At 41.2% G+C, this 14993-nt stretch overlaps 1 protein-coding gene across 4 annotated transcripts in view; it reads right to left on the bottom strand.

Annotated features, from left to right (window-relative positions):
* CLSTN1 (calsyntenin 1) overlaps positions 1-14772 on the bottom strand; it is an 83972-nt gene extending 69200 nt beyond the window's left edge. For all 4 annotated transcript variants that reach the window (XM_003341031.4, XM_056795816.1, XM_056795815.1 and 1 more), the window contains exon 1: positions 13869-14772. In XM_003341031.4, coding sequence (XP_003341079.3) covers positions 13869-14010 — 142 coding nt within the window. In that variant the 5' untranslated portion in view covers positions 14011-14772. The remainder of the gene's footprint in view (positions 1-13868) is intronic.
* Positions 14773-14993: the final 221 nt, after the last annotated feature.

The raw sequence follows: 14993 nt of genomic DNA, 5'->3' as shown, positions 1-14993 counted from the left end.
ATGACAGAAACAGTACCTGCCACAGGCTGCCTTATCTCCCCACCTGAGCCACCCTGTGGCCAGGGGCACTGCTGCTTATGTATCTGTTTGGTTTATTCTTGACTGATCTAAAGTGAATGAGTACCTGATTGACCTAGCCTATCAGTGAACTGACGACCTAGCAACTGAGATATGTCTTTTAAGTAAGAGACCTACTTGTCCATCAGTTCTGCCTCACCCAGAAATGAATGAAGGAGAAACATCGGTCATTATTTTGTTTGAATTCCCTCTTCCCAGGAACTAAAGTAGTTGAGAAGAGTGAGTTCCTGGTTTTAAAGATTTTGAAAATGTTTCTACTTTTTCCCCTTGCTGTATCTTCTCAGTAAATATCCCTTTGTTGTTCATTAGTTAACTAACATTGAGGAGCTATCACTTGATATTGTGGCAATAATTACTGGCAACAGATATCATGGGGAAGGGAGACACTGAATGAGAGTTCTTGAGAAACTGTACTGGACAAAGACACCCCCAACTTCTCAGAACTCTCAGGGGAGGGACAACCAATGACACTTGGGAAAAGCAATCTACCAATCTTAGTGGAGGCTGTAAAAATGAGCCCAGGGTTCAGGTTTGCTATGTATAATACTAGAATGGAAGCTTAAATCCCTAGCACTTAATATAGTGCCTGGCACATAGTAAGTACTTCTTAAATTCTTGCTGATTAACTAACTGGTATGGAATTTATGGCCTCAAAACATCCTCGCCCCTATAGCAAAAGTTTCTGTTGCATTCAAGAAGACTAGACTAAGAACAAACAGCACATGAGTCAAGGTGGTGGGGAGAAATGGGAGGGCAATAGACAAGAAAAATCTTCACATCAGGCCAGCAAGAGTAAGAAGCCTGCTTTTGCTTCTTCATGTTTAATCCACGTACTCCTCAAATTGAACAGAATCAGAGCCAGAAAGGACTAGACAATAATCTTCCTTGCCTTATCCACAAGTGGTCATCTAGCTTCCACTTGGATTCCCGTGAAAGGTGACCCATTGGCTCTCAGAACAATCTATTCATTTCTGATCAACTCTGATTGTTGTGAGAACTGACTGAGTAAACATGAAAAGTGCTCTGTAAATCTTAAAGCACTATATAAATACTACCTGTTATTATTAAGGCACTTGCAACTAGCATAGTCACAAAGAGTATCCATCTGAGTAGTTATCTTGCTGAAGGCTTTTTCATCATTTATTCCTCTTTCAATAATTTTACCACAAGGATGAGCAGAACTAGGAGATAATATTCAAAATGGTCCAATTAATTTTATTAGATATTCTGTTTAAAACTGGTGGCAAAATGGATTGAGAAATAGGTAAGGGTTTCAATTACTTAATTTGTATTTTAAAAGCATTACTCCATAAGCCTAACACAGTACATATCCTGACAAGTGTAGGTGATCATAGTCAACCTCATGCAACCCTTCCTCCTCCAGATGAGTGATATATATCACCACAGGGTACAATTACTCTGTATCTGAGATTTGTTCTCATATATCCTTGAAGCTACTGGGATATAAAAATCCTAGTTATTATTATTACTACATATCCTATTAAGAGGCTTGAGTAAAGGGGAATGAACAAAGTGACAGTCTTACACAGAAAACCTATCAGTACCTTAACTAAGCAGTTAATAATGGTACTGACTAACCTCAGCCTTTGGGACCTCCTCAGTTCCCATGGGTTCATTCATATAGAGATGACACTATTCCTAATCTCTCCTGAACTCCACCCCTTTGTTACCAATGGCCTATTGGACGTCTATACCTGGACAGAAATCCTAGAAGCATCTGAAACTCTTGTACGAAACAAAACAACTTACCCCTTCCCCAAACTTCCTCATTTCAACTGGGGACACAATCCTCAACACAAACTTCTCTAGTCACCTAGATTGGCATCCTTGGAATGATCCTTGATTCCTGCCCCGACCCTTCCCCATTCAATCAGCTAACAAAGCAATTCTGGCTCTATAAGATCTCTCACTTTTGTCCTCTTCTACTTGGTTACCCAGGCTCTGACCTAGCTAATCCTAGCCATCTCTTTTGTGGGCTATTTCAATCTCCTCATAAGTGATCTCCCTGCCTTCAATCTCCAAGTCTTCCTTCAGACAATTATGAAATCGATCTTCCCAAAACACAGATCTGATGATCATGTCACTATGTCACTGCCTAGTCTCCAAATTCAATGGCTTCCAAGTGCCTCTAAAAGAACATGCTCAGCCTGGCATTTAAAAGCCCTCCACGGTCTGGCTCCCTCCCACCTACCTTTCCAGTATTTTTTCATCTCATTGCTCTCCATACACCCTCTGCTCCAATCACACTCATCGAATTGTTCTGTCCATGCTAGCTGTATCTTTATACAAATGGTTCCACAGGTGCTCGACTATAGTCTTCCATCTTCATCCACAGAATCCCTAGTTAACAGCTCAAGCCTTTCCAGACCGAATGGAATGCAGTTAGCACCTTCTCAGTCTTGATACTACCTTGTATTACTTTGTATACATTTACTAATATATTTGTAATGACCTCATTTCTCTCATATGCACCTCTTGAGGGCAGGGTCTCGTGTGGAATAACTTCAGTTCATTCACACTTTACACAGAAAGTCACCTGTATCCTTAACTATATCTAAAAGAAGTTCATTGAAAAGGCATTTTCTTAGGGGCAACTAGGTGGCTCTGTCAATTGAGAGCCAAGGCTGGAGCCTGGAAGTCCTGGATTCAAATCTGACCTTAAATACTTCCTAGCTGTGTGACCCTGGGCTGGTCACTTAGCCCCATTATCCAACCCTCACATATTCATATTCTAAGAGAGAAGGTAAGGCTTTAAAAAAAAAAAGGAAGGAAAAAGAAAAACCATTATCTTCATTGTTTCAGAGTATGATAACTAAATTTTAAAGATCCTTTTGCATAGACAAAAAAACCATCCTCCACCTCTGCCAGTGATATTTCTAAAGCACAAGGCAGTTGGCAAACATCATTCTCCAGGTCAATAAATTCTATGCTAGCTCCCTATTGCCTCTGTTTCGCACATATGCCCTTTATAACAGGATTCCATCCTACTTTTCCAGTATCCATTACTCCCCTTCACCCACTACAATGTAGCCAGACTGGCCTTCTTGAGGTTCTTCAAATGACACTCCCATCACCCACCTAGGTGCCTTTGCAGAGTTGGGTTGTGACCCCTAGAATGTCCTCTCTCCCCCTCTACCACCTCACAGAATTCAGGTCTCTTTCAGAAGTCAGCTAATAAGGTACCTCCTTTCTGATACACTGACCCCACCTCAGCTACTAGAACTGAAACTAAAAATCTAGCTTGTATTTACTTTGTATAGTTAGGTGAGTCCATGTTTCTCAGTAACAGAATATAAGCATCTTACTAGCAGACCATGTTCCATTTTTGTCCTTTGTATCCCCAGCATCTAGCACAGTGCCAGGCACAGAGCTGGCAGTTACTTAATGTTTATTGACTGAGGGTCATAAAATGAAGAACTCATACAAATCACTCTCAAAGTCCCTTCAACTGAAGCTTTCATTGTATGTAAGATATTGCAAAATAATTAACTTTTTTAAAATTATAGGTAACTTTATATGAAAGTACTACACAAAGAAAAAGAAATATAACAGGAAGATCTCAAAAAACACATTAATACTCATGAAATAGAAGGAAGCAATTATCCCAAATATAAGAAATAAACATCACAAAAGCACATTTTACAAAATGGATTTCCTACACTTTACTAGTTAAAGAAGAGTGGTGGAACAAGAAGCCCTCTCAACTTCACCTTTATGAAGAACCTCGGTTTAAATTTAATCAATCTGCCACATACTGGCAGTGTGTGACTTAGCACAATCTCTCAGTGCCCTAAAGGAAATTTTCTAGGATTGCAAATTGAAGAACAGTTGTCAGAGGGAATTTCCCTTGAACTGATGAAGTCACAGACCCAAAAAAATCTAAAACAAAAAACAAAAAACTAATTGGCATAATCAAAAATCATCAACTGTTACATCAACTGTTAATGCCTTCTAAACTATTTAAATACTCTCCATCCCCAGCCTAGTTTAAAGCCCAAAGGTTTTCATTCCTGAAAACTGACTGCCTACTGCTAACATAACTATGTAGAAGTAATACATCCTATTTAAGCCTCAACAGGAATTTTTTTTTTAAAAACCATTTTGGGTGGCTTGTCTTAAGATAAATTCAATATCCTGCCATCCCAAGGGTCATTGCTGGAAATGCAATTAGATCTAGGTCATCCCACAAAAGTTCATTTTAAGGCAAGTAACTGAAAAACCAGACTGTTGTAATAACCATGGCATGTACAAAATGAAGATAAAATACACATAATAGACCCAAGGCACTTAAAGAAATATATGTCCTAAATTCACAGACATTAACTACAGACAACGTGCTTACCAACTGTGTGGCTGATACAAAGCTGGAAGTAGTGACACCATGATCAAAAAAGAGTCTATATTCCCTAAAACTGGTGCAAATGTAGGCAGCTTAAATTTAATAAGAATAAATTCAAAGTCAAATGCATCTGTATAGATTAGGAGGGGGAGGTATGACTTGTGAGTCATTTAGGTGAAAAATTCCACTGAGAATCAAAAATCTGGAATGGCTGCTTAAAAAGCAAATTCAATCTTGGGCCAGATTCACAAAAATACCCCATTCAATTCTATGAGCATATGTTTATCACCTCTTACTATGTGGGAGGCACCATGTTAAACTACAAGAACATAAAGACAAAAACTATAACTGTCCCTTACATTCTATTGAGAAGACAAAACACTGACACAGATGAATAGAATATAATTTGGGGGAGAGAACACAGCCTAAGAGAGATCAAGATGGCTTCCCATAGGAGGGGACATCAAAGTTGTGCCAAGATATGACATCTATTCACTGATGGCACCCATGTTCTGGAAACCCTGCTGAAACTAGCACTTTATAAACAAAAATCTCTAATCAATATTAATTTTCCAAAGCATCCCAATATTTCCAGCAGCAACATTGATCCTTCCAGTTAAGCAAATCTGTGGTAACCGAGCATTAGAAAAAGCAACAAATATAGAAAAGATATTGGACTATAAAAACTTATTTAGGATGTTCACCAGGCTGGGTAGCTTTAGTTATCTTCTGTTTCACTAAAGTTTATCAGAAATTCTACTGCAATAAAGGCAGCTAGGTGGCATAGTGGCATAGAGCAACAGGATTGGAATCAGGAGGACCTGGGTTCAAATCTGTTCTCAGACACTTCCTAGGTGTGTGACTCTGGGCCCAACAAGTAACCCCATTTGCTTACCCGTTGCTCTTCTGTCTTAGAGGATTTCCTGGGACAGAAAGTTGGGGTTATTTAAGATAGGAAGAAAGAAAGGAAAACGTAAGGAATTATACCCTAACAACAAATTTTCTAAAAATGTTTAGTCAACTTAATCTTATTGCACCTTGGGGTCAAAATTATAATTCTAAAACTAATGTATACTATGATAAATGCATATGTATTTAGCATACACATATGAGAAAATATATAGATATATATGTATACATTCCTCTCCATCCACTGAATATAAACTCTTTGAGGGTAGGAATATACCAAATGCTTACTGATTGATTGACTATAATATTAATTCCTGTAAGTTGCTTGTTCCCAAAGATTCCTATCATTCTTCCTTGCCTTTTTCTCCAAAAAGAAAAAAATTCCTGATGAAGACTTAACCATACAGTATTAGATTGGCAACATTCAATATCAGTCATAATTACTTTATTGTTTCTCTACTACTGTCTCCAGGGTCAAACAAATGGCATCAGTAAAAACAATAAAATATTGCTTGGGGAAAAAACCCACATTAAGTACAATAGTAATGCCTGTATTTTCCATTAAAATTTCCTCAAAGTTGTTTCTGCATAACATGAAGTAACTGCAATGAACTACATTTCTGAATGAGCTGGAAGATACTATATGTCTCAAATAAAGAACTCAGAGAGCTATAAAAAATCTTTGAAATCAACACATTTACTAATAAGAGTAGAAGGCAAGATTATTCCCCCTTCACGATTTAGAAAGCTGAAGGATCTTCAGGGTTAACTTAACACCTTCAATTCTTCAATCTCATTCAGCTCTTAATTTAATAAATCCATACAAATTTACAGAAGCCTATGTTAGATTTCCCAAAGGAAGTATAAGTTGCTTGCTCTCTGTACCCTTGACTTTCACTTGGTACACAACAAAATAACATCTCATTCCCACAGTGCTGTCTACTTTCTCCAGCTCTTCCTTCACAACAGCCCTATGGGGTAACCTCTGCACAGCATGCCCATCTTCACTTGACAAGATGAGTACACGAAGGAGGCCTTCCAAAGGAAGATAGTTTGCCCAGTTCCATAAGCTAGAAAGCCATAGCTAGAAGTGGAACCCAGGGATCCTCACCAAGGGCAGTACTCTTCTCATGATACTATATTCACTACTTAAAGGGAAGTGAGGAACTTCTAGTCCCCAGCAGCGTTTCTCAGATATTCTTGTAAATAAACAAGCAAGGAGGTCATTCAGATAATGACAAAAAACATAGACAGACTCAGCCATAGGGGAAATTTTTGGTTTTCCCATCATCATCAACACCCTGCTTTTTTCTTAACTACCACAACAATGGCTGTGATGATGTCTTTCCACTTAACTCGGCAAATTCAGTTCACTCTTTCCTTTCCAGTTCTAAGATCCCAAATAGGAACCAAATCCAAAGGAGCAGCCTCCTACAATTAGAGATGGCAGACACACATTCAAAATATCAACTCAAACTGAAGACAACAGGGATCAAATTGAACATTCAATTCTTAGTTCGCCTATGACAGACATGAGACTATCATTAAAAGCATAAGCAGCAAACTGTTCAGAGTTGGACAAATGAAGTCATGCAGAGTTTTTGGTCCACTTCTTTATGCATATACATTATAGAAAAAATAAAGCACTTTTCTACTCAGTATCTCTTTGTTTTCCTATTATCCACTATAGCTGCCAAAACCATCTTTGGCCTTGTGATGAAAAAGGGCTACTCATCTTTGCCATCATCTGAAACAAAGAATGTGTCCTAACCAAGGAGAAACCAAGCAGTCATCACTTGAATATTCTCAGATAAAGAAGTAGTCAAAGGACAGAAAGTGTTCAAAAGAATTACCAACAATAAATGACTGACCACATGAAAACATGGTACAAATCACTAGGAAAAGACATGCAATTTTAAAGTTTACAGACCATCAATGTGGAATTATTATACAAGAAAAATGAGCTCTCCATTCCCTTTGACCCCATAACCCACTACTGGGCAAATAAATAAAAGACAGACACAGAGTCCAATTTACACTCCACTCTTTAATGGTAGAAGAATTGGAAACAATGTGAGTACCAACTGACTGGGGAATGGCTGGGGTAAAAAAACTATATATTAAATGGAATGTTACTATGCAATAAGAAATAACAAATGAAATGGATTCATGAGTTCCTATAGATTCAAATGGGCACGTAGCTGGCACAGAGCATTGGGCCTAAAGTCAGAAAGATCTGAGTTCAAATCTCATTGAAAACACATGTCTGTGGCCTTGGGTAAGTTCCTTTTAAAATCTTTTTGCCTCAGGTTCCTAACCTGTAAAAAGAGTATAACACCCACACCTACCTCCCAGGATTGTCATAAGGATCAAATAAGACCCTATTTGCAAAGCATTTGCAAACAGTGCCTGGAACATTACTGTAGGTGCTTAGTAAATGCTAGCCTTCACCATCATCATCATCTCTAATCAGATGATTCCTAAATCTCATACCCAACAGTCACGTCTCTCTTATTGTCCAGCCCTATGTATCCAACTGCCCGTCTGCTGGACAACTTCTCCTGGATGTTCCATAGACACTTCATTATGTACAAAACAGAATGCCCTACTTCCCCCCTAAATCCATCTCTTTTCCATCCTAACTTCCTTAGTTGTCAATCATTTCCCCATCATCCAATTTCAGAACCTCTAAGACTTTTAACTCTCATTCATCCCTAGCCAGTTGCCAAGTTTTGTTAATGCCAACTCAATCTCTCTCAGCTCCATGACCTTCTCGTCCCAATCCTCATCACTTCCAGCCTGATTGATAGCTTGTCTTTACCCTCTAAAATGAGGCACAGAGTGGGGGAAGAAGTAAAGACAAAAGCAAATCAAGTGTTCTAAGTCAGCATTACTCAAAATAGACCTAAAAAATTCCTGAAGTTTTATAACAGTCCAAGGGGCTCAATGAAGAAAACGGTTGTTAGGTCAGATGAACACATACAGCAAATCTGTTGCTTTGTTATCTACCAGTAACATATAATAAATATGTTCAGCAAATGCAAAGAATTTCTAGAGACTGGTAGAAATCAAGCACTTGACAAAGGCTTTCTGACTAGAAGCAATCACCCAAAGCACCAAATAATTTATGATGCATAACTTATTTTCTCAGTGCAGAGAGTCTGGAAAATAATCTGGGTTCACCAATAATGTAGTTTGGGCTTGGATTTTTTTTTCCTTTGCTTTTGCTTTGTTTATGGATTACAATGTGATTTTTTTAAAAATTATTGATTTCTGAAAGTCAAGGAATACTGATCTCCAGCGAAATGAAACTGAAAATCACTTAAAGGCAATAGGGAAGTGAATGGAAGACATGAAGAGGCAACATTTACAAGCAAGTAATTACAGAGAACAAGTAAGATAATAGAGGATTTTGAAGGGGTGGTACAGTGACAAGGTCACCACTAACAGATAACCCACTTGTTCCATTGTATCCCTTTGAGTTCAAGAAAAAGGGAGAAAGGCTTCTAACACACTAGGTGGAGCCCCTATAGCAAACTTGTAAGAATGTGAGGAGTTATGGATAAGAGTTCCAAAGGACAGGCAGGCAGGTATAAATGGGTTGTAACTTGTATCTTTGGAAAAAAATACTCACTTTGATGATATCACAGATCCATTAGAATATCTGAGCTTTTCTCTTCTTTCTGTCTCCTATAATCAGTTTCATGACAACACCCATCATAAAACTATTAGGTACAAACAAGAAGTCTGAAGAGCTAAAAAGGTAATATCAATAATCAAGATTTTGATTATAAATCAAACATGAAGAGCCTGGTTTGAATGCTGATTAATGCTACTGAATTTTTAAAAACTTGTTTTGTGATTCAGGTAGAATCCCAGAGGCTTTTACATAAATAAAGCATATTTTAAAGTACAACTAGAATTAGCCATGGGAAAATGGGATGAACCAAATGAATCTCTCTTATCGCCTCCTCCCCAAATACTGCCTTAAATAAAAGGGAAAATGCGAATTGCTGTGAAGTATCATTTATTAAGTTGACTATCACATCTAATATTATTCCCAGTAACAGAGCACTTATTTATAGTAATCACATCATTCTTACTAAGTTATCTGTTTTATTTTTAGATTTGGGGCAAAAAAATATCCTCTGAGATTTTAAAAAATCAGTTTTGTTACTAGGTACCATTTATAATGGCATTTCTTCAAAATTTACTTTTAAAGATTTTCTGCTACAGTTCCACTAAAGTTTTAATTAAAAGGAAAGAATTTTGACACACAAAAAATGAAAACCACTGATAATTAATCATTAAGCATTTATTAAACAACTTAAAAGGATATCAGGTTGTGATAAAAAAAAAAGAATTGATTTTGAGTCAGGAGCCTGGGGATACTGTCCCCACTAAATTTACTAGGTACCTTCTCTGTGCTTCAGATTCCTCAGTGTAAAATGGAGCCACTATCAAGAAGTGTTTACTACTACTACTAGCCTTCCTGAGAGCAGCAGTGAAGAAAAGTCTTTTGCCAATACTGAAGCACCAGATAGCTATAAATCTCTACCATTATCATCATCATCATGACTAAATATGGTATGTGGTTATACTTAAAGAGAATGTTTTCCTTAGGATATTAATTTTGACATTTCTTAAACACTAAAACATACTAGAAAATATTAGGAACTTGGGTCCAGGATATGTCTTACCCCCAAACTGTAGTAATTTATAGCCAGTAACTACAGAGGATTTAATTTTTTTTTCAGAACCACAACAACTAAAAGTAACATTTAAAATTCTTCATCAAATAACAAATACTTGTTAAAGTACAGTATTTTAACATTAAATCCATCCTTCTGTTCAGTATTTTGTCATATGGTATCTGGCCTAGCACCAATGGTTTAATAACTAAATTAACCAAGTAGCTGCACTCTTCACACCAGAAGAGTCGTCCAGAAGGTTACAGAGATTCTCTGAGATGAAGAATTCAGATATTACCAGAAATAATCCTCTTATTTACAACATTAAGAAAGTGCAAGGGGGCAGCTGGGTAGCTCAGTGGATTGAGAGCCAGGCCTAGAGATGGGAGGTCCTAGGTTCAAATCTGGCCTCAGCCACTTCCTAGCTGTGTGACCCTGGGCAAGTCACTTGACCCCCATTGCCTACCCCTTACCACTCTTCTGCTTTGGAGCCAATACACAGTATTGACTCCAAGACAGAAGGTAAGGGTTTAAAAAAAAAAAAGAAAGTGCAAATTCTACACACATATTGAAAAACCATTTTAGGCAATAAGATTGTGTATGATTTGCTTTATTGGCATATTTCATGAAGTACTAGTCTTAAAATACAAGCTGAAGAAAGTAAATAGGGAAGACCAGATAATCTGTCCTTTTTGAAGACTAAGTAAAGCTTAGGCAAAGCTAGCAAGTTATACAATACTGATTACAACAAAGCCTCGAGAGCTAACCCAGTCTTGGGATCCTAGTAAAAGGTATAAGGGGGAGGAAATAAAAGGGGGTCCTACTTCAGGCCACATATACGATACTACTGACTCCTTTCTGGCTAAATTTCTGTAAAGTGAGAATGGAGGATAATAGGAGAGGGTCCACAGACGAATAAGCAGGCTGGTGAGTGGGCCTAAGAGGATCAGGAGAACAGATCTGTCTTCAATGAAGTACATGTTGTATCCTCCCAACAGAATATTAGCTCCTCCTTCCTCAAGGGTAGCTATAGTTTAGATCTCATCCTTGGGGCCTCAGAGAATAGTATAACGCAGGCAATTAATGTTTCTTGAGTTTAAATGAATTAAAGGATTCCAAGGGCTGTTATTTGGAAGAGGGCATGAGTAGGAGCAAGTGAGTGTATTAAGATTTAAGCTATTGTACAAAAATGTCCTCATAATTACAACTCTCTAAAGGGAATGGATTGCCTCAGGAAGTAGTAGAATCTTTAAGCAAAACAGATCTCCAAGCAAAATGAGGATAACCATTTGGGCCGGGTAAAGTTGATGGCTCCTTCCAACTATTAAATTATATAAATCTAGGAACACAATTTCATAGTATTTCTAGTCTGCAAGTCCACAGTAATTAAAATCTTTAAGAATGGAAATGCAGGGGGCAGCTAGGTAGCTCAGTGGATTGAGAGCCAGGCCTAGAGACGGGAGGTGCTAGGTTCAAATCTGGCCTCCGACACTTCCCAGCTGTGTGACCCTGAGCAAGTCACTTGACCCCCATTGGGGGGTCAAGAATGGTAAGGGGGCCCTTACCATTCTTATGCCTTGAAACCAATACATAGTATTGACTCCAAGAAGGTAGGTGAGGGTTCTTAAAAAAAAAAGAATGGAAATGCATATGAAATTCTCTCTATAGCCATAGCAACTAATTTATGGGAAAGGGTGATGAATGCTCAAATTCCTTTAAAAAATAAAAACTATTTTAGCCAACCAGAAATGAAATCACTTTAAAACCCTTCAAAATACCAATTTACTTTGTTCCAAGACTAACAATAAGCCCTAACTTTAAATACAGTATCCTAAGGATTCTGTAAAATATTTCTCCAGAGAACCAATATTAAGACAATATATTGGCTAGATTCTCAAGTCTGGGCCTAACATTTATAACTTAGTTTTAAATTAAATGTAATTTCTTTTTCAAATCTATATTGTAAACTGAAAAGAAATGAGACAATTGCCAAAATTTGAATGACAGTAAAAAACTTTTAAGACCTGTTGTGAATAAAATGTGCAGTTTATAATTTTTCAATATTATGAAAAGAACATGCAACAAAAGATGTATTTTGCCTCCTCTGATATTTATTTTGTGAATATTTTACTCTGCATCTAATAAGTCAAGCCCTAGGAGAAAAGAAAAGGAAAAAAGAATCCAAAAGCCTGAGAAGTTACAATTTAACTCACTTTTTAAAATATCCCCAAAATTCCTCCTCCATTTTTGACAGCTATTCCAGATTCAGAAGCACCAATATAAAGTACTTTCTACAGAATACATCTGGATTACTTTGCTCCAAAGCCAAAGGGGGTTGCAATTCTGAGATGTATTCAGTGGTATATCTGCAATGCGTAAGTAAGCTTTCCCTTGGCAAGATCAATCAATATCAAGAAAGGATAAAACATTTAAAAGGTTAAGCAAGCGTTAAAGGTTCAAAACCAAATAATCAATTAAATAAGAAAAGCTATTTGCCATGTTCCCTTTGCAATCATTTTAGTTCCCTTCCCAAGGAATCGAGCCATCTAAGCTCTTCCACAATCCCAAATATCACCAGAAAAAAGCTGCACCCAAGAGGGTGGGGGGAGCTGGGGAATTTTCCAATGCAGGACAAGTCCATAGTTGTCGCCCTTACTCATGATTTAACATTCTCTCTCTCTGGTAACAAATGACAACCCCTATCTGCCTATTAATTTGAAAGCAAATGACCTTTAAAGGGTCAGGGGGAAGGCCGTGTTCAATCCAAGGAGGGGAATCTGGAGCTAAAGAAACGCGGGGGAGCTGTGCATGGCTATTATATAAGAACCCATTTTTTTTTTTAAGTGTTTTGGCTGTATTCGGCCAGTTAATCCTACTCACTAAAACGTCAAATCCCAAACCCAATAATGCCTCCCTAACAGGCCCGGGGACAGAAGAATGCCTGCTCCGGGGGAGACCTGGACTCAGACTCGGGGCACCTTAAGCCATCCAACATCCTTGGCCTCGAGGCTCGTCCCGGGTTGGAGAGAAGGTTACCGAAAGGCCCCAATCCTCCACCCCGCCCCCATCTTCCCCAGGGCGACTTAACCATTAACCGTGCCCCCCCCCGCCCCCTTGCTGCTACCCTCCACCCCTGGGCAGCGCGGGTCGAAGCACCTGCACCTGGCGGGGAGGGGCGAGAGAGCGCACAGCATCAAATACATACATACATACATACATGTATACACACAACTCACGGCTCGGAACCTACCTTTGCACTAACAATGTCATTAGTCTCGCCCCCCCCACACACTCATTCACACTAACGCACACACTCACGGCTGTGAACCTGCCTTTGCATCAATGTTATTAATCTTGCCCCACTACCACCAGACGGACACACACACACGGCTCTGAATCTGCCTTTACATCAATAATGTCATTATTCTCGCCCCCCACTGCACACAAACACTCACACACTCCTGGCTCTGAACCTTCCTTTACATCAATGTCATTAGACTTGCCCCCCCCCTCCACCCACAGCCCAAACACTCAAGGCTCTGCATCGTGGCAGTCATTAGTCTTGCCCCCCTCCACACTCACACTTGTACCCGAGGAGGAGAACGGAGGAGGGCTGGCTCACTTCGCCAGCCCGGCCCGGGGTGGGAGGGCATTCTAACACCCCGGTCCCCAGCCCCCCTCCTCCCCCGGGCGCCCCCCCTTCAGGTGCACGCGCGTACACACACGCACGCACACACACCCAGAGGGTAAGGGAGGGGGGTCCTTCTCCCCCTCCAGGTGCACCTCCCCCTTCCCCTCCTCGCCCCCCTACACCCCCGGCCCGCGCTCACCTCGCGCCGCCCAGCCCCCGCCGCAGAGCCCGAGCAGCGCGGTGGCCGTCACGAGCCAGGAGGAGGCGGCGGGCGGGGAGCGGCGATGGCTGCGCTGCTGCGGCTGCCGAGACTCCGGCGGCGGCGGCTGCTGCGGCAGCATCTCGGGGGCTCCCGGCCGGGCCGGGCCGAGCCGAGCGTCGGGGGACGGGTTGAGGCGGCGGCGGCTCAAACGCCGACCATGAGCCGCCCGCGGTATGCGGCGGAGGAGGCTGAGTGGAGCGACCGCAGTGCCGGCTCGGGCTTGGCCTCGGGCTCGGACTTGGGCTCGGGTTCCTTCTCGGGGCGAGGGCGAGGTCCCGCCGGAGGAGCCGCCGCTGCCGCTACCACCACCGCCGCCGTCGCCGTGACGATGAGCCCCGCACGCGCGCGCGCGCGCGTCCTCGCACTCCCTCCCTGCCTCCTTCCCTCCGCCCCAGCGGCTGCACTAAGATGGCGGCGCTCCGCCCCGACACCCCCAACTGCAGCCCGGGCTCCCCCGAGGGGGGCGGGGCGAAGGGCACAGAGGGGAGGGAAGAGGCGGCGCGCTCACGACGGATCGGCCCAGGAGCGAGGGCGAGCACAAGCGCGCGTGCTCGACGGAACCCTGCCTCAGCCTGAGAACCCGAGAAAGGATGGATGGATGGGGCGTCCAGGTCTTCGCCATCAGTGTAGATGAAACTGCTATTTCCATCCCTACTACCTTAGGGCACCACACCCGCTCCAGGGGTAGCACCCCTAAAGAAGATCCCCTTTCTGCATCTGGTGCCCAGGGATGTTAAGGAGTGCATCAAGCCACCCCGGCTGTCCCCCAGAGCCTTGGGTTTATGCTCAGCCTGGAACTTCACGGCGTTATATGACCTCCCTGGGGGTTTAGACCTGCAGTACCCCCTCCAACTCCAGCCGGAGAGCCCCCATCCCACCAAGGCACTAAAAAATGTAACGTTCCACATGCACAGATTTTCTCCAATGATCCTGAAACTCGTGGCCAGGGTGTTCAGTCAGTGCCTATGAAGAAGCCTAAAGGAAAAATCTATATAGCTTCTAGGCTTTTTAGACATTTTGTTTCCTTCCCCCCCCCCCCCCAATGATTTGGGATAGAAATGG

This window comes from Monodelphis domestica, chromosome 4, assembly GCF_027887165.1.
Source record: "Monodelphis domestica isolate mMonDom1 chromosome 4, mMonDom1.pri, whole genome shotgun sequence".
NCBI lineage: Eukaryota > Metazoa > Chordata > Mammalia > Didelphimorphia > Didelphidae > Monodelphis > Monodelphis domestica.
This window is presented reverse-complemented; position numbering and strand designations above follow the sequence as displayed.